Below are 24,067 nucleotides of genomic sequence, written 5' to 3'. Positions count from 1 at the left end.
AAAAAGTATGTGTTGACATCAAAGATACTATCATTACGCAACATGGGTATTATCTGTGGCCCTAGGTCCTTAGGACATAACAAAAGAAAATGGCAAATCCATGGGTCAAAAGCTTGACCTTAGACTCATTGGCAACACTAACAATGTATAATTACAAAGAGTTCTCATAGGAAGACAGGGTCTGTTATTATCCCTGTTTTACAGAAGAAGAGACTAAGGTTCATTGAGGTTTAGTAACCTGCCCAAGCTTTCATGGGTAGTGTGTTGGTGGAGCCAGAATTCAAACTCAGGTCTCCTATGTTCAAATGTACTAGTCCAGGGATAGGGAACCTGCAGCCTTGAGGGAACATGAGGCCTTCTAAGTCCTTGGGTGTGGCCTTTTGACAGAGTCCAAGTTTTACAGAACAAATCCTTTTATCAAGGGGATTTGTTTTGTAAAGTTTGGATTCAGCCAAAGGGCTGCACTTGAGGACCTAGAGGGCTACATGTGGCCTCAAGGTCGCAGGTTCCCCACCACTGCACTAGTCTTTCCACTATGCTACACTATCTCATAAACTCTATTCTCAAACTATCTGAATCCACTAGCCTCAGCTAACTGTAGTAGAAAGATACCTGCCTTGCCAAACCTGGGAGCACCTGAATCATCCTATTTCACTGGGCTGAACTCGGGTGGGGTCACTTCCATAAAAGAGACAAGCTGCCACAGATTTTCTTCTCTCTCTCGTCAGTTTTAGCTGTCTCATAAGTCCTAGCGTTAGTGTTATTAAAAAAAAAAAGAAAACAAAACAAAAAGGCACCCTATAGCCATTAGCAACTGAAAACAACGGGGCAACTGTCAGGACATGAATATTTGGAGACCAGACAGAAGCATCGTTTATAATTCCGTGAGTAGGCCAGGAGTCAAGCCCATGGTGAAGTCACCAAAGGTGATACTTCTTTTCTCTCTGTAGTTTAAGATTCTGGAACAGAGAAGGAGGAAGATAGAGAAGGAAGAGAACGGACTCCCTAGTTGGAGGATGTCTTTCTGACTGAAAGTGCCAGTTAGGATTTGTGCCTCCTTTGAAAAGGAAACTATCTCTTGACCTATGCAAACACCGCTATTGACTCTAAAACCATTCAGCTAATGGCTGAGAGAAGAAGAGGAAGGAGGAAGCTTAAAGATATTCAGTCCAACCCTATCACTTTACAGATAGCAGAGAGAGGAGAAGAAAAACTCAGCCAAGGTCACACAGGTGGCAAGGAGCCCGGTATTTGAACCCAAGTCTACTGACTTAAGATACTCCCGTTCTCTCCACAGTACTCACTGACATTGTCTAAAATGTAATTCAATTTACAGGAGTTTAACTGACTACCCAATTTTCCTTAAGACTCCAGCTGTGGGGCAGCTAGGAGGCGCAGTGAGTAGAGCACCAGCCCTGGAATCAGGAGGACCTGAGTTCAAATGCAGCCTCAGATACTTGACACACTTACTAGCTGTGTGACCTTGGGCAAGTCGCTTAACCCCAACTGCCCTGCCTTACCCCCCATCCAAAAAAAAAAAAAGATTAGCTATACCATAACGATGTGCATTTATCATTTATCAGTGCCTGGCACATAGTAGGCACTTAAGAAATATTTATTAAACTGAATTATCAACTTGGACACTAAAGTACACAGTAATGCTGAGGAGTGAGAAGCAGAACTACCTTTGAACGGCATGCCAGCTCGGGTCTTTAGGTACATCTTGCTGTTTCTTTTGTGCCAGATTTTCTTGGCGTTATAGCCGATGCTGTTGCAGCGGTTTTTCCGGCAGCTCAGGCAGATGCCTTTCTTAAAACGATTGGAGTCTGTGCACTGGAAGGCAAAGCTCTGCTTGTCCTGGTTCACCAGGGAGTCCACAAAGAGGTGCACAGCCCGTTCATGCTCACATTTCATCCCCTCAGTGATTGCTAACAGAAAGATGAAAGAGAGAAGAGGGTGAGGGGAAGGGGGCAGATGACCTGAGCCCCATTAAGGTCAAGATTTCAAACATCTATGAATGTCTCCAAGGTGGTGCTCCCTCCAGTGACATGAGCCATGGTCCCTCCATCCATATTGGAGTCCATGAATTGCTGGGGCCAAAAAATAAAAATTTAAAAAATCAGCCTCTGGGCTGATATAAGAACTGGAATGAACCTTAGAGATATTTAGTTCAACTCAGCAGAGTGACTTGGCCAAAGTCAGCCCCTGGGGATCAGCCCCTCTGGTGATAAGCATTTCCCCAGACTTCAAGAGCAAATGCAGCTCACCCCAATCTGTCTGGGAGCCAGTTCTGTTTTCCAAAAGACTAATTAAAACTGTTCTGAGAAATCATTTAGGTTCATTACAGAATAATTAAAGCAGCTAATAAATTAACTATGAGAACAAAAGCTATACATACAGAGTAGGCATGATGGGGCACCCCCAACTATTAACAAACTTGCAAAAATATTAAGCCATTTCAAACAAAGCATGACAGAGGAAGCCCAGTGGGTTCATAGTATAAACAGAAGTGTTTGGCAGCATGAAGCTAGAACCAAACAAGGTATGGCTGAATGAAAGGTAGTCCTATCAAAGAGATACAATCACTAAAGTTGAGTCTTTGTATATGATGAAATGGGATGGGAAGGGGCAGTGGGCAAAGAAACTCACTTCCAGTGGCAATTGATCCTAAAACATCATTCAGCCCACAACCTGGCTGGTAGTCACCCCCATTGGGATAAACATCAATGTGGCCCACGGGCATCTGGATGCCAATACTCAAGCCAAAGGAACTAGTGTAGGTATGGAGGACATCCACAAAGTATGCATCATCTGGGGAGAGCCGCTGGTGGATATCTGTTCCTTCAAACATGGGGCCGGCAGGATCCAAACCTAGATGGAAGAAGAAAGGCAACAACGCTGTATTTAGGAGGACTTCGGCCCAGTCAGCAGCCATGCTGACTTACTGCATGCCCTGCACCGGGCTAGGCACTTGGGTGGTAACGGAAAAGAAAGTGGGAAGACACAGTCTCTGCTCTCAAGGGTTCTTACAGTCTTGTTATGGACCTTCATGGTAGCCTTGGCCCCTCAGCTAGCCCAGTAAGCCATTAAGTCACACAGAGGAGGTGTGACCCATGACTGTGTGGAATTCCACAGGGTTTTCCCCTTGAGTTACTTCTGACTCATGAGTGCCAGAACTCAGTCAAAAAATTCTAGAAAATAAATACTGACGCTGGCAGGAAAGAGGCTGCTCATAGGAGCACAGAGGAAAGCTGGAATCTAACCCAACTGCCTCATTTTACAGATGAGGAAAACAGGGGGAAAAGAAGGGACCTGCTAGGGGATGCCATAGTGCACAGAATCCCAGGTGTGGAGTGAGAAAGACCTAAGTTCAAATCCCACCTCAGATACTCACTACCTATGGGATCCTGGGCAAATCACTTAACCTCTGCTTGCCTCAGTTTCCTCATCTGTAAAATGGGGATAATTTACCTCCTAGTGTTGTTGTGAGGATCAAATCAAAAAATAATTGCAAAGTGCATATATATTTGTGTGTGTGTGTATGCACGCGCATGTGTATGTGTGTGTGTATTGAGAAAGAGAGAGAGAGAGAGAGAGAGAGAGAGAGAACTTCCCCAAGATCATACAGGTAAAAAAAAATGTCACAGATGAGATGTGAACGCAAGCCTTCTCCAGAGCCAGTGCCTATTCCATTATACCAGACTGTCTCCTCATCTTAGAGAATGTTAGAGCCGGAAAAGACTTCAATAATAATTATAATAATTGTGCACTGCTTACTATGTGGCAGGCACTATGGTAAGCATTTTACTATTATTATCTTATCTGGTCTTCACAACAACCCCAGGAGGTTGGTGCTATTATTTTCCCTAGTTTATAGATGAGAAAACTGAAGCATACGAAGGTTAAGTGACTTGCCCAGGGTCATACAGCCAGTAAGTATCTAAAGCTGAATTTGGACTCAGGACCTCCTGACTCCAGACCTAGTGTTCTAATCACTTCAATCACCACCTAGCTGCCTTTGCAGGCTATCGAGTCCAAATTCCTCTTTTTCCAAAGAGGTAAAATTGCACCTCTTATCTTACCCATTCTTGAGTTTATCTAGACACTAGTTAGTACAAAATTGGAAGGAAAAAACTTATTATCCTACACACACACACACACACACACACACACACACACACACAAGCACGCGCGCGCGGTCTTGCCATTCAACTTCAAAATCATCCATGTCCAATCCTACATCTCATCAGTTCAATGACTTCACAAACCCCCGTGCACTGAGTTGCAGGAAGTGTAACCGAAAGCAGCAATAACAAAGTAAATGTTTGACGACGGCACAGTCTGACCTGTCACTACTCCCACCCAAAAGTACTCTCCAGAGTTCTGCTTATGAAAGGCCTCCTCTCCTGTACCCCAAAGATCTCTAGCTTCCAACCAAGCAAGGTTTACACGCTACCACCTACAGCCTTTCCTGACCCTCCTCTCCTCCCCTGTTTCCCCCTCCCAAATTCTCAGCACTCTCTCTGTTGGAATTATTTTGTACCTACTTACTTGGGTGCCCCTTGTTCTTCTCCCTCCCAAGTAGAATGTGAACTCCCTCAGGTCAGGGACTCTTTCATTTTCATCTCTTTATCCTCAGCCCTTATCAGCAGAGTGCCTTACAAATAGTTTTAATGCTTAATGAATGTTTGTTGCATGAATGAATAAGTGAACAGACTCACTGCAGAATCGGAATTAAAAACTAGGTCTCCTACCTCCTAATCTAAGGCCCTTTCTGCTTAGCCACAGCTACATCTTGTTTTTGAGGTTCCTTTTGGGGGTTTGAATTACAGAGGAACGATGGGAGTCAGCGTCCCCAAAAGACAGTCATTTGCAGGAGAATGTACTCTGACCTTTCCCTCGATGAGAGTTGGATGAAGGCTAGGAGGAGACAGTCTGAGAAGCAGCATCTTGACACCCCACAATCCCTGCCACACCTAACCGGACGCCCTCTCTGTTTCTGAACTTTCTGCATCATACAAGACTAAGGTGACAAGATTTACCTCCACCTACAGTACTTTCAGTAGCTCAGATAACATGCCTCAAGAAAGACATTGTGATACGTCAAGAGAACTAACCTATCTATGCCTCTAATAGAGGCAGAATCAGCTGGGGCATTTAAGAACTAGTAAAAATTGTTTCCACTGCTGGCAGATAGTTAGCCTAACCAACCTAACCTTCAGTCAATTATGGTGTGAGATCCATTCAAGTAAGCTTCTTGGACTCAGATCAGGAATAGTCAATCAACAAACTTTTATTAAGCACTTACTATGTGTCAGATGAGACAGCTAGGTGGTGAATTGGTAGGGCTGCCCAGGCCTGACTTGACCAAAGTCAGGAAGACTCATCTTCCTGAGTTCAAATCTGGCTTCAGACACTTACTAGCTGTGTGACCCTGGGCAAATCAGTTAACCCTGTTTGTTTCAGTTTCTTCTTCTATAAAATGAGCTGGAGAAGGAAATGGCAAACCACTTTAGTATCTTTGCCAAGAAAACCCCAAATGGGGACATGATTGAAAAGCGACTGAACAAAAACATGTCAGGAACCATGTTAAACTTTGGGGATTCAAAGCAAAGCAAAGACATAGTCCCCAGCCTCATATTTTAATGAGAGAGACAAACATAAAAATAACTAGGTACACACAACAAGATATTTACAGAGAAGATGGAAGGTAGATAAACTCAGAGGGGAAGGCATTAGTCACATTGTCTGGATTCCCCAGGAAGTTTCCCTGACATGCCTGTATTTCTGCATCTCTCCCCTAAAGACCTTTGGAAAGTACCAGGGAATGGGAGGAGAAGAGAGTATTGTTGTATCTGCATTCTCCTCCCACCAGGGTTCTTTTGCGCTGGGACTGTGCATGGTACCTTCCCCAGTGGTAGGAAACCTCTCTACTTATAACAGTCAAGTGGGTGATACTAATAGGCCATTCTGGTACAGCTAAGACTACATATCTGGTAAGGAAACTGTTCCAAAACTGTCCCATCATCCTAAGGACATATTTGTGTGACCCAGTCATAACCCCCTACTTTACATATTGGATAATACAGGTTTGAAATTCATCACCTCTAAGTAGTGACATAGGTTAAAAAACAGAAATAGCTTCTGAACAGGTTTAGTCAAATTCATGGATAACAGAGCCATAAAGGGAAACTAGGGTGCTTGCGGATATTCCCCTAAACATTGCCCTTGAAAAAAAAGATGATGAACAAGAGCAAGACAGATTCTAATTCAGAGCATAACCAGATCTTCTTTGTAATGCACACCTCCTGGCATCCCCTTTCAGAGAAAAAAAAACCAGAACTCTATGGACTAGGGTGGGCCCAGAGAGCCCCTCCATTGCCTCCTACTATGCCTCTGTCCCCCAAAAGAAAAAAGAGAGAGAACATTTCTCCTATGCCACCAACAGAAGAAAATGGTTCTTTTCTTGGTGTGAACAAATGTACCCACCAAATAGTGAGTGCCATGGAAACTAAGCTGAGCTAGAGGAATGTCAGGCTTCTGGGACTGCTGGGAGCAGCCTAGTCAGACAGGCTATGTCCCCAAACTGTTAATGTAAGGACACATTTGTGGGCCTGCAGGCTCATGAATGAATGTTTGAAAAACTGAAAGCTCAATGTATTCCCCTTTCAAAGGAAGTCCATGGCCTACCTCCTCCAAAAAGAGGAAGGCACCATAAAGAAGATCTGGTCAAATACTGATTCAGAACAAGATTATAACCTTAAGGAAGAACTTCTCCTAGAAGCATGAGTGAGACAAATTAAGAGGAAAAAAGATCAAAGAATCCAGGACTAAAAGGAGATTTTTAAAAAGCCATCTAATCAAACCCCATTTTACCATTGAGGCCGAGAGAGAAAGAGTAGCTTGCTCATGTTCAAGCACAGAAAATACAAGCCTAACATAACAATGATATCATAAGTTTAGATCTAAAATGAATCTTAGAAATTACCTAGTTCACCACCCCATTATTTTCCACAGATAAGGAAACTCAGACCCAAGTTAACTTACTTACACAAGGTCACACAGCTAGAAAAAGAGCACAACTGAGAATCGAACCCAGGATCTCTAATTTCAAAGCCAAGGATCTTTCCCCTATAACACACTGCCTTTCCAAATGCCTCCCCAGGCTAAAGACTTCTCTAACTTTATTCACTAACACCATCTTCTACTCCTCATCCCCATCCTAATCACTGAGAAAATCCACCAGATGAAAAAAGGTGAGGGGAGACACCAAGAGCAAATACCCACATTGAAATTATCTTCAGTATCTGACATGATGTAGGAAGGCAGTGAGCCCAGACAGCATCTACAATTGCCTCTCTGAAAAAAGGAAAATTTCCCATCCCTGCTGAGCCTGTGCCAGGCATTCTCCCCTTCAGCTGGTAGGAGGGGCCTGTCATCCAGCAAGGGGCAGATCCTGGCTCTCTGTACAATGTGCTCATTAGCATTCTGCCCACTCCCTGGGGCAGGACAAAAAGGGAAATGATATGTGTCAGTAGCTGCCACCCAAACAAGCCAAAAAGACAGACTCCTAATGTTGGGGTTTACACCCTTTGGTTTGGGGTCTGGCCTTGGCCAGGAGAAGAGAGATGCCTTGAGCAGAAGGGCCCCATGGTCTCTCCTGATCCTGGACCACTGCAATGATTTGTTTTCATTTGGTGGGGTTTCCTGCCCCTCCACAATAGGCCCAGACTTCTGCACACGGGCAGCACAGTGGGCCGCCTGTGAGCCAACATTTAAAAGCTGCTGGCCTGGCCCTCCAACCACATGCAGCTCATTCAGCAGGAGAGCCCCTCAGACAAAAGGCCCGAGAGTGGCCTAGTAGGGAGCTGCTTTGCTCCAGAAACAGGGTTAATTAGCAGATCCCTGTGAGTCTGGACAATGAGGGCAAAGCCGGGAACAGGATCATGTTTCCCATCTCCTGCTGAATACAGTTCTCTACAAGTTGTGTTGAATCAAACACCTCAACTAAGAGATGGGGGAGGGACAGAAGGAGATCCGCTCTTGCACAGGTGGTATGATATAAGGGTTGCCAGGAAGGCCCCTCTCACCTCACCCCAAGTGTTCAGTTTCTCTGAGCACTGGATGGCGAATCAATCCCCCAAATGCCTTTCAGTCCAAGATTGCTTTTCCGTCTACTCTGCACATATCTTAAATGCCCCAATTTATATACATGTCTCCCTCTTTAGAATCTAATTCCTTGAAGGCAGGGGCTGCTTGGCTTTTCCTTTCTGAGCACAGGACTTGGCTCAGTACCTGGATCACCGATGACAGATTTAGAGCTGGACGTTAGAGACCACAGAAACAACCCCCTCGAAGAAATCAAAAAAGACAGAAGTGAAGCGACTTGCCGGGTGTCACACAGGCACTAAGCATCTGAACACAGGCCTTCCTGACTCCGAGACCAGTGTCCTAGTACTCTTAATAAGTGCTTGTGAATTGTTTCAAGTCTCAGCTTTTTCCACTAACTGTGTGGTTTTAAACAACGTGTACAAGGCAGCATGGTGCAGAGAAAAGTAGCTGATTTGGACTCAGAGGTCCAGAGAGACATTGGGCAAGTCACTTAATTTCTCCCAGCCTGTTTCTGCATCTGTAAAACAATGAGGGTGCACTCAATGACCTCAAAGGTCCTCTTTAGTTCTAAATCAGTGATCCTATGTTCCGATGAACTTCAAAGTCCCAACCAATGAAACTTGGTGATGCCTGAAATACCACTATTAGGAGTCATTCCTCTGGATTAAGCATGACCTTCAAACCGTGGTCTTCACTTAAAAGGCAAAGCCCATAGGAGGAGTAACAAAATTAAGTCCTTAACACCTCAGTGTGAATTTATCCTATGTCTCTCATTCAATATTTAACACAATCCCTTGCACATAGCAGACCTGAGGATGCAACAACGGAAAAGAATTTAAAATTAGGGAATTTACACTCTAGTAGGGGAGATATGTGTTTCCCATCTGACAAAAGGACTAGGGAAGCTAGAGAGCCCACAGACACCAGCGCACAGGGGCAGGACAGACAAGCATCAGTATCTAGAGTTGGCCTGTGGATATGCCTCTAAAGGCCAAAAATGATAGCAGGAAATAAGGAAACTGGGAGGAGGGGGAGGGGGAAGAATGTACACTGACTCCACTGACTTACAACCAGAGAATAAGAGTGAAACGCAAGTCTTCTGATTCCAAATCCACTACCTCATGTAGGTTAATGATTATTCAATAACCAAATTCAAATTGAAGCACAACTCAACTTTCAAGAATAAAACTCAATTCAGCTTTCTTATTGTGCTCATGAGATCCAGAATGAGGAAGGTCTCCTTAACTGTGCCAATCAATTTACATATGAATGATGCATAGCCAACCAACATAAACCAGATTATTTTAATTACAAAAATCATCCACACAATTTAAAGTGACATTTCCTTCTCTTCCTTACCCTCAAAGGGGAGTCCCAGAAAAGCTGCCAAAAGATTAAGCCTTCCATTTTATTCAGGACTCAGACCCTGTTTTGCCTAACTTTTTTTTTCCAAACCACACATCACCCAGGAAACACAGCTCTGCATAACTATTGGCTCTTACTTGAGTTAAAGAGGGGCCTGAGCTTAGCTGCAGTAGAAAATCACAACCCAAGAGGGAGAACAGAATCAAAGAGGAAGAATCAAACTCAGCAATTTCTTAAAAATGCATTGCATTGACAAAATGCTTTCACTCCTCAAAGCATGCTTTGTCATGAGATAGCATGATATTGCAGAAAGAACTCTGGATTGGCTCTCAGGGCCCGTTGGGTTCTGGCTATAATTCTATCACTTACTAACTGTGTCATTCCCTTTCATGAACTCTGAAGTTCCAGCCAGACTGGCCTATTAGCTGTTCCCCAAACCTGACAAGCTATCTCTCTCTCATGTCTCTACTTTGCACAGGCTGTCTTCAAGGCTAGAGATACACTATCTCCTTACTTTAGTCTCAGGGCTCAAGCACCACCTCTTACAGGAGGCCTTCCCTGACTCCAAAGCCCCATCTCATCTACCCAGGTGCTAATGTCTCCTTGGGTTCCTATATGTCTTGTACCTGTTGTTCGTTTATCTGTTCATTTGTTTAGCCATTCATTCATTCATTCAATCATTCATTCATTCTTTTTCATGTTGTTTTCCTTGATAAAATATTAATTCTTTGAGGGCAGAAACTGCCTCATTTTGGGGTTTTTTGCAGCCCCAGAAACTAGAAAAGTGCCTCATACACAGTATGCACTTAATGTTTATTTAATTGAATTAAAGATGACCTGGAACAAAACATCTCCTAGACCTCAATTTCCTCAACTACAAAATAAATTGGAAGCACTAAACTACTTCTAAGGACAATTCCAGTTCTAGCCCTCTGGGATACATTAGATCTTCTATTTTATCTGATCTTGCCCCATACCCACAAGATAGGGTTTATTATATAGTTTTTGCAAATGGGTAAACTGGTACACATGGATATAAAATGCCACCCAGAATCCAGAAAGACTCTGGCACTTCCATGTGGTCACTTTATTAATTAATTAATCTCTGTGAAACATTTTGATGGCAAAAGCAAAGATTAGTGATAAAATCAAAAATTAGAATTCTTTCCATGAAACAAGAACATGAAAAGGGCATTGGACAGAAAATCAGAAGACCTGAAATCTAATCCTGTCTCTATCATTAACTAGCTCGCTGAACTTGGACAAATCATCTACTCTTTATAGTCCTCAGTCTTCCCATCTGTAAAGTGATGGGATGGGCAAGATGACCTTTTGGGTTCCTTCTCACATTCTGAGAATAAACCAAAGCATCTGGAGATCCTTTAACGCTTCAGAAAAGTACAGGTAATCAGAAGAATGGAAAAGAAGACAGAGATTGGAATGAGGATGGGGAATTGGAGGGTTTCCAAGGACTTAAGGAAGCAGTACTTACCTGTGATCCTACCTATTGTCCCCTGCACAAAGTTTCCGGCATATCCAGCAACGTGAGCTCCAAGACTGTAGCCAATCAAGTGAACATTCTCAAGAGAAAAATGCTCCTTCTCCTGAAGTCACAAAAACATATTCATTAGAACTTGGGTTTCCGAGTCTGAAGAGGTCAGTCAGGACCACTGCTCAAGCAAAGTCGTAACTGGTCCTTGACAGAAAGACTACTTCTCTCTCTGGGATCCATGGGTATTTAAAACATCGGATTGAGATCCTCAAGCTTGTGGGAATGAGAGATTGTGGGGGAGGCTGGGGCCAAGGCTCATGTTTCCAATCTCAACCATCCAAGAACTATGAGGAAGGGCCTGGGTAGGAGCTACCAGCAGGGCCCATTGATCCTCTACCTGCACCTCTTGGTCACTTCATGTTGGAAGGAAGCATGGCACTATGGAGCTATATTTGGAGAAGAGGGATTGTTTCATTTGTGTCTTTGTAGCTCTTGGTACCTAAGCACACTGCCAAGCACATAATAGACACTTAGTAGATATCTGTTGAATCGAATGGAATGGAAAATGGAAGAGACTACTGGTCAGAGTCTTCTTCCTAATGGCTCAATGACAGGAATTTCTCATCAGCCGGTTCTCCCCTCACCCCATTTCTTCTGATATCATAGACCGAGTAACTATGATTGAAGTCATAAAGACTACAGTCCATATCCCACACTGATATTGGCCATGTGTCCATGGGCAAGTAGCTTAACTTCCTGAAGCCTCAGTTTCCTTAACTGTAAAATAAAGAGGTTGCATTCAATGACCTCTAAGGTCCTTTTTAACTCTATGATCTTCTGAATCTCTGTGTTCCCACATCCACCCCAGCATAGTGCCGGGCTTCAGGTAAAGAGGATAGTAGCCATCGCTGCAAAAATGTTGAGGATGCCCAACTCTGAGGAAATAGGTAGCTGTGAAGAGGTCACTATCCCCATGGCCCAAGCGACAGGTCTCCATAGACTTAGCTAGAAGCTGAAGGTGATGATCTTGACAATTCAGGCCAGAATCCTCTCCCAATTCACTTGATTCCTGATGCAAAACTAAGGTTTGGGCTTGAATGAGGCAGACAATAACTTCAGACCTATTCTACGCCATCCTGTGGGTGCCTGGTAACTTCCTAACAGGTAAAGAGGAGATTTAAGACCTCCTTCTTCGTGCTCAGTGTTCTAAACTACTCATTTAGATGTATTTCCATGAATTCCATGAATTTGCTTCAAACTCCCTTAGAAAGCTAGTTAATGGGGCAGCAAGGTGGCACAGTGAGTAGAACACTGGCCCTGGAGTCAGGAGGACCTGAGTTCAAATCCAGCCTCAGACACTTCACACAAGTACTAGCTGTGTGACCTTGAGCAAGTCACTTAACCCCAATTGCCCTACCTTCCCCCCCCCAAAAAAAAGTTTAGGGGCAGCTAGGTGGCTCAGTGAGTAGAGTACCGGCCCTGGAGTCAGGAGGACCTGAGTTCAAATCCAGCCTCAGACACTTCACACAAGTACTAGCTGTGTGACCTTGAGCAAGTCACTTAACCCCAATTGCCCTGCCAAAAAAAAGAAAGTTAGTTAATATGCAGCTACCCAGGATCAGCAGTCACAATTGTGGAACCTCCTGAGCACCTTTAAAATTATAAGAAGGCCCTGGCTTCCAGCCACTTCCAATAAAACTGAAAAATTTAGAGCTGGCTGCAAGGGACTTTAGGCATCAATCCAAACCTCTCATTTTACTAAGGAGAAAGCTAAGGCCAGAGGGGTGAATACCTTGCCCAGGGTTACACGGGTAGTTTCAAACTCAGGACTCAAACATAGGTCCAGCTAAATTTCTTATTCTTTGCATTAAGCCATGCTGCCTTGGGCTAAAATGTGGGTCTATAAAATCAGCAAATATTACAGGATCAAATCTTAGGAAGCTTAGAGGCTGCCTAATCTGACCCCCTCACTTTACAGATGAAATACTTATGTAGGGATTTTTGTTACTGTTCAGTCACTTTTCAATCATGCTCAAATCTTCGTGACCCCACTTGAGGTTTTCTTGGCAAAGACATACAGGAGTGATTTGCCATATCCTTCTCCTGCTCATTTCACAGATGAGGAAACTGAGGCAAACAGGGTGAAGTGACTTGCCCAAGATCACATAGGTAGTCTGAGGTTGGCACCCTATCCGCTGTGCCACCTAGCTGCCCTGAGTAGTGACTTACCCAAGCCTAAATAGTGAACAACCAAAAGATCTGGGATTTAAACCCAGGTCCTATGATTCTGAATCTTCTACCACACTCCTTCCACCGGGCCAGGTCATATCCACTCTTGGCAAATACATTGACTTTCCATGAAACAAGAACATGAAAAGGGCATTGGACAGAAAATCAGAAGACCTGAGATCTAATCCTGTCTGTGTCATTAACTAGCTCACTGAACTTGGACAAATCATCTACTCTTTATCGTCCTCAGTCTTCCCATCTGTGTAGCACCAGTAAAAGGTTTCCTCTGCATTGAACCAGTGACTTAGCTTACTCCAAATACTCAAAAGAACTTCACTGGGTCCTTGGAGTTCACTGTAACAGCTTCCTCTAATTTTAGAATGTACTCCTCCTCCCCCAATTACCTGCAGCCAATCCAGCATCTTGGCAATTTTAGAACCCACTTCCCTGGCGTTGTTGACAGCATCTGTATAGAGCAGATGGGCCAACGGCAGCCAGTCCACGACGACTATGTTCGCATCCTGCTCTCTCATCTGGAGGGCTGACACGAGCTTGAACAACCAGTTCTCAAGCATGCCACTCATCTGCACAGGAAAGAAGACAGGATGCTGTTATTTTCCCATTGTCTTGGGAGCGTCTCTCAACAACAGAAACTAAAGGTTGCCCTGAATCCTTCATACTAGTTATCCACAAATTAAACTTGTCACAACCTAGACTGAGCTCTATAAGGGCAAGGATGGTAGTTCAGCCTAAAAACTTACCTTCCCCTGCACTCTACATGTGTTAGGCACTTTAAAATGTTTTCTGAATAAATCAGCAATGGGGACAATTCCAAGCAAAACTTTTGTCAGGATAGGGAGCCCCCTTTTCTGCCATCAAAACTTTCCTGTCTCAATTGAGCTAAATTTACAAAAAAAAAAATTAAAGCCATTCCCCAATTGATAAATGGTCAAAATTCAAGAACAGACTTTTCAAAAGAAGAAATCAAAGCTGTCATCACATTTAAAAAATGCTCTAAATCACTAATAATTAGAGAAAAGCAAATTAAAGCAATTCTGAGGTACCGCCTCACACCTATCAGAGAAAAGGAAATAACAAATGCTGAAGGGGTTGTGGGAAGATAGGCGCTGTTGGCAGAGCTATGAACTGATCAAACCATTCTGGAGAACAATTTGGAATTACGCCCAAATGGGCTATAAAACTGTGTCCACCCTTTGACCCAGCAATTCCACTACTATTGCAAAAAGAGCAAATAAAAAGGAAAAGGACCCATGTGTACAAAAATATTTATAGCAGCTGTTTTTGTGGTAGCAAAAGAGTGGAAACTAAGGGGATGTAGATCAGTTGGGGAATGGCTGAAAAAGTTATGGCATGTGAATGTGATAGAACACTACTGTGCTGTAAAAAATAATTAAGGGGATGGTTTCAGAAAAACCTAGGAAGACTTATGAACTGATGCAAAGTGAAATGCACAGAACCAGGAAAATTATCTACACAGTAATGACAATATTATAAAGATAATCTACTGTGAAAGATTTAATAACTCTGATCAACACAGTGATTCAAGCCAACTTCAAAAGACTCATGATAGAACATGCTACCTACCTCCAGACTGAGAAATGATGGACTAAGATTGAAGATTAAAGAATATTTTTTCTTGTTTTTAGGGTGGGAATGGGGCGGGGGACAGGGAACCTAGCTAACGTAGAAATGTTTTGTATAATCTCAAATATATAATGGGTTTCATGTTTCTTGCTTTCTCTTTTTTAATTTTATTTTTAATTTATTAAATAAGACAAGCATTTCCATAACATAGCAGAATTTTAAAAAGATGATTGCACATGAAGCTGCAAATCTATTATATACAACTTGCTATTCCTTTTAAAAATATAATAAAGTTATTGTGTAAATTTCTTTTTTTTCTTTTCAATGGGCAGGGGAGGAGGGGTAGTAAGAGGGAGAGAATTTCAAACTGAAAATAAAATTTTTTTAAAAAAGAACTTTCCTTCTCAATGTTTCAATCTTTCAGGGCTCTGCTGAAAGGCTAGGTTAAGTATCAGAAATTGGACTGGACCTGTGCTATCACTGGTGATGGGGAGCTCCCAGATAGGAAATTCCATTTACCAAATCAGATCTTTTACTTCCTCTGTAATTTATAATCTTGGAGAGTTGACCTAGACACTAAGAGTTTAAATGTTTTGCCCAAGGCCACACATCCATTATGGGACAGAGGTAGGTTTTATACCCAGCTCTTCCTGCCTCCAGGCCTGGCTGCTTCTCTGTCCCCTACACCACAGATTCCTCCTAATCTCAGAAATGAATCCATATTAAAGTGTCAGTGAGGGATGATTTCTTAAGGGTTTTTTCTGTCACAGTCCTCACCTTTTGAATAGCCCATTCAAAACAGTCTGAGTCCTAGTGTGGAGTTCTCTGGGAGCAGATGACCTAAAGAGTTCCCTTCTCTGATAAAAATGTAGAGAGGTATTCACTCTTATGCAAACATAGAGAAATAACAAGTTACTATTGCCTAGGTCACCATCTACTAGGGCCAGAAAGAAGCTGGGGGCGTCTTTGTTCCCATAGCTGAGACAGTGGAAATAGGGTAGTAACGTTCCATAGTCAAATGTAGAATATATTTTCCTCACAAAAGCAATGTTATGAATTAAAGTTATGTATATTGGAAAGTCACTTCTAGTACATTATGGATTAATCAGATTTTTGTGGGCTAGCCTGGGAACATAACTACTATGACTTGCTTTATTTCCACACTTCCCACTCCACACAAGTAACTTAGAGTCTTTAAGCAGATATCAAATTTTTGGTAAATTGAGGACTGTTTGCATTTTGAATTGACTCAAGGGTTCTCCAGCTCTGAGGCCTGTGAGGGCTGAGACCTCTTATTGATATTGTGCATCTCCTAGTAAACAGTAGGTGTTAAATAAATGTTTATATAATCGGATTGAATTTCAGAGAAGCCCAGCATGGGAGTTGATGTTAACTAGGTATTTGACCCATGAAACTTCTCTCAGCCTCAGTTTCCTCAGCTGTAAAATAGGGATAATAATAGCACCTACTCCATAGGGTTGTTGTGAGGATAAAATGAGATGACATATTTACAAACTTGGCAAAACTTTTGGGAAATCTTAAAGAGCTATATAAAGGCCAGCTATTATTATTATTTTTAGGGAGACAGACTGTCTATATGCCTCAAGTCTCTGCCTGCATTTCCCCTGCATAGGGCTAGTCCTGGTCAAGACGGAGGAAGAGATCCTAGCACCTTCCTTCTATCACGTGGTGATTGATGTCAAAATACCTACACTGTGTGAAATAGGTGAATTTCTCACTACTACCATGAACATTTTATGGCTTACATTAATATATCAATTCACAAAAGCTTGTCTTCCTCACCTTCCCTAATTAGCCCTATCAGAACCCTGTTCAGCTGGGGGAAGGGAAGGAGAAAGAACAGTATTCAAAGTAATTCTACTAGCATTTATTATCTCCTAAGTGACAAGCACTGTACTAGACACTGGGGGTGCCAACAAAGAAACAAAACACAGTCCCTGACTTCAAGGAGCTTAGACACTCATATAATTTCACCCTTTAATGGAAGACAGCATGAAACAATGGCAAAACTCATGGTAAATAGAATTGAGATCACTGAAACTACAAGCATTGGCAACCACTTTTTAATGCTATTTTGTTTAATTGCTTATATGATTTGATTGTTATTTGTGGGGAGGGGCAAGGTTAATTCTATGTAGTGGCACAGCTAGTCCTAGACCTGGAATCAGGAAGACCTGAGCTCAAATGTGGCCTCAGACACTATCTGTGTGATTTTGGGCAAGTCATTTGGCCAATTTCCTCTTTCATAAAAAAGGGTTATTAATACCACCTACTTGCCAGGGTTGTTGTAAGGATCAAATGAACTAATATTTATGAAATGTTACGCAAACCTTAAAGTGTTAGCTTTATTACTTGTTCAATGCTTCATTTTACTTGGAGAAAATATTTTTGTGGGTTGTTTAAAAAAAAAAAAACACCTACCATTGTAACTTAGACTTTTTAGTGCAGATGGTTGTTTTATGAATGAATAACCTCCCTAGTCACAGAATCATAACATATTAGAGCTAGAACATGACTTAGAGATAACCTAACCCCTCACTCATCGAAAGTCTCTGAAGCTCAATCTTAAAGCCCTTTTTGTTGAAGACTGTTATGAGTAGGTCTTTCAACACATGCTGCTCTGATATAGTATGTCCCTAAGAGCTTCAGCAATTTTGAACCAGCCTATCTCTCTGCAGAAGAGGGCACCAAGCCAGCAGCTTCCCCACCCCACCCCCCATCCCAGCCAACTCTTCTGGCTCCTCTTCAGATTCAGAGTCAGTCAAGTGACTCCAGCCAACTCGATATGCAAAGAGGGATGTTGGGAGGCAGTGGTTGACCAATGTAATTAAACACAATTAAAGGGCTTCTTAAGTGGTGGTTGGGCTCCACTGCTGCTGCTTTGAGGAGCTCCATGGGTAAGCCTGGTATGTGCCAGGGGTAGAGCCTGCTGTCCGCCACCACAGGCTACAGCTGGAACACAGCCTGCTCCTTAAATTCAGTGCCTGGGCTCATTCTTTACAGATGCCTGAAATGCAAACAGCAAGCAAGGAGGATGGGGGTGGGGGGGAAGAAAGGAAGGACCAGAAGCTTAGATGTTCGTTTTAATTGGACAGCACAAAGGAAACCAGATACCCATAAAACTACGGAGTTCCCTCCCCCAGAAGCTCACCGTCCATCCATGGATGATGAAAAAGGTTTTTGCTGTTGTGTTGAAACCACAGTCTTTTAAATGTTGGTCATGGCCCCTGGAGAGATAGCAGCCTTTGTGCTCTGGGTTCCTGGAGGTTCTGACATTAAACCGCACTGAGGGCTTGGCAGGAGGGTGCACTGTATTAGACTGGGTATGCTCGGTTAAGTTTTTATCTGTGGACAAAGGAACATAGTTGTATGCAATTGATATGCCAAGGTTCTAGTCTAGGGTGTACTGCTAATTAGCTGTGTGACCTCGGATAGGTTGCTTTACCTCTCTGGCCTCATGCTTTTCATCTGTCAAACAATAATAATAACCAATATTTGTATGATGCTTTCTGATTTCAAGGTGTTTGTCATATAGTGTCTCATTTAATCCTCACAATAATTCTGTGAAGCAGGGAAGACAGGTCTATGATAATCTCCATTTTATAGATGTGGAAACTGAGGCTCTGAGTTTCCATGATTTGCTCAAAGTGACACAGCTGAAATTCAACTCAATTCAACCAAGTATTCGTGAAATGCCTACTGTCTGCCAAGCACTATGCTAGACAAAGACAAAAAGAAAAACAGCCCCATGGAGGAACTTTCGTCCTACAGGAGTAAACAGCAGAACGAGGAAATAAACCAGAATCCTCTGACCTGTAGTAGTTTTTTTTTTCCCCTTCTATCCAGGGCTCTTCCAAATGGTTACCTCTGAAAATGACACTGTACTACGCTCTTCACTATATTGTCCCACAGATAGATGGCCCAATGAAAGCACTTTGGCAATGCTGTGATAACTAAAGCTGAGATACTATAGTCTATTCTCTCCCTGCCTCTTTTCTTCTCTCTTCTCCCCTCTCTCCACCCTCTATTTCTCCCTCCACTTTTCTGTCACCCTTTCTTTCTCCAGCCTTCCTCCTTTTTTCTCTCTCCCTCCTTCCCCCTCACTTGACCTCCCTTCTTTCCCCCCTCTCCTTCCCCATCCCCCTAAGATACTATTACAAAAGAAATCTCTTTTCTTCCTTCCCAACCCTTCCCCCCTTCAGAGAAAATTAAAATGTAGAGAGAATGATAGAAGATAGACTGAGTCACAAGTTAATCAAAACAGTTCTTTTGAGCCCCAGCAAGCATCGCCATAGTACCTAACTCTAGGCAGTGAGTCTTCCCCATGGTTTAGCCAGTACCAGTAATGCCTGTTTGTTTTTTTTGTTTTTGTGTTTTAATACAGGAGTTGGTGCTGGGTCCTGTATCAATCTACAGTCTCTCAGACAAATATGGACCTCACTCAGTCATCTCTTGGGATTTCCCAGAAAATCATCTTGAAAACAGGCTGGAAAGTTGTCATGACTTACCAGCTAGGATGCTAGATTCAGATTTAAGGTGTACAAGGAATAAAGGATTGAAAATGGGAGGTAGCGGGGCAGAGCGAAGATGGCGGCTGGAAAGCAGGGACTAGCATGAGCTCCCCGCCGAGTCCCTCCAAAAACCTATAAAAAATGGCTCTGAACCAATTCTAGAACTGCAGAACCCACAAAACAGCAAAGGGAAGCAGGGCCGCAGCCCAGGACAGCCTGCATGGTCTCTGGGTGAGGTCTATCCCACACGGAGCTGGGAGCTGGGAGCAGAGCTCAGCGTGAGTGGCGCGGACCAACCAGACCAGGAGCCGGGCAGAGCAGACCCTAGCGCCCTGAATCAGTGAGCTGCGACAGTTACCAGACTTCACAACCCACAAACACCAAAGACAGTGGAGAAGATTAGTGGGAAAAGCTTCAGGAGTAGAAGGAGTTCGTGGTTCAGCCACTGCCCCCAGGGCAGCGGAGGTGGGGCAGCTACAGCTGCAGTTGCTTCCAGCCCCAGGCCCACCTGGTGGGAGGAATTAAGTGGCAGATCAGAGCAGGAGTGCACAGCCTGCTGAAGATCTCAGCTCAGTCCCGGTTGGGAGTTCTTGGGGAAGGAGGAGTGCTGGTGTGGCAGAGCTGGCGCATCCCCCCCCAAAAGTGGAACATAGAACTCTTTAGTCTACAAGCAGTCATACCCTGCTGAAAAACTCAAGGGTCAAGTTAGTTGGTTGGGAATATGGCCAGGCAGCAAAAACACACCCAGATTCAGTCTCAGACTTTGGATTCTTTCTTTGGTGACAAAGAAGACCAAAACATACAGCCAGAAGAAGTCAACAAAGTGCAAGAGCCTACACCAAAAGCCTCCAAGAAAAACATGAACTGGTCCCAGGCCATGGAAGAGCTCAAAAAGGATTTGGAAAAGCAAGTTAGAGAAGTAGAGGAAAAATTGGAAAGAGAAATGAGAAGGATGTGAGAAAACCATGAAAAACAAGTCAATGACTTGCTAAAGGAGACCCAAAAAAATACTGAAAAATACACTGAAGAAAACAATACCTTAAAAAAGGGACTCAAATGGCAAAAGAGCTCCAAAAAGCCAATGAGGAGAAGAATGCCTTGAAAGGCAGAATTAGCCAAATAGAAAAGGAGGTCCAAAAGACCACGGAAGAAAATACTACTTTAAAAATTAGACTGGAGCAAGTGGAAGCTAGTGACTTTATGAGAAATCAAGATATTATAAAACATATCCAAAGGAATGAAAAAATGGAAGACAATGTGAAATATCTCATTGGAAAAACCACTGACCTGGAAAATAGATCCAGGAGAGATAATTTAAAAATTATTGGACTACCTGAAAGCCATGATCAAAAAAAGAGCCTAGATATCATCTTTCAAGAAATTATCAAGGAGAACTGCCCTGATATTCTAGAGCCACAGGACAAAGTAGAAAATGGGAGGTAGGGGAAGAAAGCAGCAAACTAGAAGGAAAGAAGGATAAGGTTCCTAAAGGAATTTTCAGCTCAGTGCACAGTGCTCCAAGCTCTCTCCTGTACTATGCTAAGTCCTATGTAGAGAACACACAAGAAGACATCATCTTTGCCCTAGAAAAAGCTTACGGTTTAGATATTACTAGATTAATAAACAAGCCCCAATGGGCAGGATTTTGGACCTGAATTATTAGCAGTTCAGCACCTTCACTGCCCTAACCCAGAGGGGTGGGGGATGACCAGGGAGGGGACAGCAAAATATTCCTAAAAAAAAGGAATTACTATAAGAGAGAGGTATATATATATATATGCACACCTGGGCAAGATTCAGTTTGGTTTTCTTTATCCCTTGATGCCTTTCCATCTATTGTCCAGTGGCCAGTAAGTAAATCCTTTAGTTATTGTCTTACCTAAACTAACACTTTTATTTTAGAGATGGAGAAACTGAAGTCTAAAGAGATTAAGTGTCTTGTTTAAAGTCACACAGCTCATTAATAAGCTTTGAAACTCCAAAAAATTATATACATTTTTTCAGTTGCTTCAGAACTGCATTTTTATCAGTTACACTCTCCCAACCCCATACCCCAATCCAGGCCTCTTAAAACATTAGTTCTTAACTTTTTGTGTGTGTCAAAGACCCTCTGTCAGTCTGGTGAAGCCTATGGACCCCTTCTCAGAATAGCACTTTTAAATGAATAAAACAAAATACATAGCATTACAAAGGAAACCAACTATGTTGACATGCAATTATTTAAAAAAAATTTAAGTTCATGGGCCCCAAGTTAAGAACCCCTGTCTTAAAAGGTTTTTTAGAAAAAAGTAAATTTGTAAGCACCCATGGGCATTTTCTGTTAGCTGTTCTAAACTAGGGCAGTCATAAAGTTCAAACTAGTAAGGTGCCGTTTGGGAGTTCCCCACCACACCTTCCCAATTGCCTCACTAAATTGACTTAGAAAGTTCAAAGGTATTTGCTGCTATCCTAATACTCAAGTTGGGCACCTTTCACACAGAAACTCGAGGAGCTATACCTGGACAGACAGGTGGAGAAGGGTCAGAGGAGGAGGAACCGGAGGAAGAGGAAAACGGAGGTGATGCTTGGGCATCAAAATTGACAAGCCAAGCAACTTCTCTGAATAGAGTTGCTGCTCCCAAACCATGCGCTAGTAAAGCCAGAGGAAAGTAAACTTTCTTGGAACTGGTAAGTGATATCCTCCCTCCTCCCATCTTTCCAGGAACCTATGCCAGATTAAAATAAACCAGCGAGGGCAGCTAAACTCTGTTCTCCCTCTTAATCCTGAATAATCGATGACCAGAAAAAAAAATTAAAGGCAGAGCGAGTTACTGGCAATTTGGCAGAACCAGCACTAGTTAAAATGAATGTGTAATTTTTAAAAGCTGGGGGACTGAGCTGGGGAGGGAGGCGGAGAACGTAAACCTAGATTGTCCTCAGTTGTCTTTCTATTGCCATACGATGACCTGAGGATAACTAAACTAAATCCAAAGAACAAGTGGATACAGAAAACAATTAAGAAGGATGAGAAAAAGACCGCGAGGGAGAAAGAGAAGCTAAGAGGCGCAAATTGTGGGAAAGAAACCATAAAGAAAAATGAAAATAAATGACCATTACCTTTCAGTAGCCCCTCTGGACCATCTGGGTCTGTGTTTCCCGCGGCAACAGAACAATAGAGACTCCAGAGGCAAAGCAGAGAAATGAAGCTTCTCATCGCTTCCCCCCAGCGCAGCCCCTCCCGCTAAGGAGGAGGGGGGAAAGGTAGGGATATTTCTTCTGCAAGGGAAGGAAATCCTTTTGCGAGCCTTAGATGCACTTTGCCTTTTCTTCCTCTGGGAGATAATGAGGTAAAAGTCAAGAAATTCGTGGGGAAAAAAAAAAGAGGGCAATGTGGGCAATAGGCAGTGTGTGTGTGAGTGTGTGAGTGTGTGTGTGTGTGTATGAGTGTGTGTGTGTGTGAGAGAGACAGAGAGAGAGAGAGAGAGAGAGAGAGAGAGAGAGAGAGAGAGAGAGAGAGAGAGAGAATGAATGTGTGTGTAGGGCGACAGGGAAAGAGTTTGAACTACATTCGCCCACAACCTCAGCGGCTAAGGGGATGACTTGCTGTCAAGAAAGGAGGTCCGGGTGAGAGAAGTTGTAGTTTTTAAAAGTATCGGAGTCATCTGACCCATCGCCAGATGGTAATTTGCCTAATTTATTCGGAGTCCCGGGCTCTGATTGGTCACACCTTCTCCAACTCGAGGGCAGAAGCTCGCCAAAGTTTCAATGAAAGAGCCGCACACCCACCTTATGACGTATTCTTCGACTGGACCAGGCTGAGTTCGGTGATCCGCGTGCTTACACACAGAGACACGCGCGCGCGCGCGCGCACACACACACACACACACACACACACACACACACACCCTCTACCACCAAGGGAGAGTCTTGTGTATAGATAATCTAAAGATTATCGCTATCGGAAGGAAGTCTCATTTAGCTCCCCAGAAATATTACTTTCCTTCGCTTCAGAAAAAAAAAAAAAAGTCCACTTAGGGTAGGATAAGCCATCTCCCTCCTCTTCCTCCAAAACCTTTCCCCCTCCCCACCCGAATCCAACAAATTTTTCCTGGCCATCCCCGCGGCATCCTGGAGTGCGGTGGAGGGTGCGCTGAGGGGAGGGAAAGAGAGCGTTTATGGCCCCCTCAGATCTTTTTTCCTCTCCTCTCCACTCCCATCCTCCTGTGCCGGCTTGCAGGTGACAGAGGGATCAATAAGAAACAATGAAAGCGAGCTGGGGTTCACTGGGTCGATCTGTTAGCCATACAGACTGGGGGAGGGGAAATGGAGACCATTTGAGGTCTACTCTCAGCAAACAGAGTCTCTCCCGGCCCTCAGCAGAGCGTGTAGGACGCTTAACACAGTGCACTGCACTTGCAGCTCAAAAAGCCTCGTGGGACTAAGTTAGAAAACGCAGCACACTGGACCATTTGGCGACAACTTCAAAACCTCGGAAGTGAAAACGTTCCACTCCGCAAACGTGCGCACACACGGTTCTCTCCTCCTCTGGATCTCCCTCTCTCCCCATTTCCTTTTCTTTTTCTCCTCTGTCTTTCCTTCCTTCTTGAGCTCTTTTCCGTCTTTCCTCCTGATTCCCTCTGTTCTGTCTTCTCTCCCTCTTCCTTCCCTCCCGGGGCTTCTGATCCTGAGAAAATAGCGCCACCGCCTTCTTCCCTGGTCTTGGGACCCGAAGTCAGGGTCGAGAAGTGAAGAG

General features: G+C 43.4%; 1 protein-coding gene across 1 annotated transcript in view; it reads right to left on the bottom strand.

The window, feature by feature from the left end:
- LIPG (lipase G, endothelial type) overlaps positions 1-22,673 on the bottom strand; it is a 34,419-nt gene extending 11,746 nt beyond the window's left edge. The window contains exons 1-6 of the mRNA XM_036738929.1: positions 22,432-22,673; positions 17,976-18,169; positions 13,603-13,782; positions 10,970-11,081; positions 2,650-2,871; positions 1,686-1,928 (exon numbers count right to left, since the gene is read on the bottom strand). Coding sequence (XP_036594824.1) covers positions 1,686-1,928; positions 2,650-2,871; positions 10,970-11,081; positions 13,603-13,782; positions 17,976-18,169; positions 22,432-22,528 — 1,048 coding nt within the window. The 5' untranslated portion in view covers positions 22,529-22,673. The remainder of the gene's footprint in view (positions 1-1,685; positions 1,929-2,649; positions 2,872-10,969; positions 11,082-13,602; positions 13,783-17,975; positions 18,170-22,431) is intronic.
- Positions 22,674-24,067: the final 1,394 nt, after the last annotated feature.

This window comes from Trichosurus vulpecula, chromosome 1, assembly GCF_011100635.1.
Source record: "Trichosurus vulpecula isolate mTriVul1 chromosome 1, mTriVul1.pri, whole genome shotgun sequence".
Taxonomy (NCBI): Eukaryota; Metazoa; Chordata; class Mammalia; order Diprotodontia; family Phalangeridae; genus Trichosurus; species Trichosurus vulpecula.
Note: the sequence above shows the minus strand (reverse complement) of the source record. Positions and strands in the feature narration are given on the sequence as shown.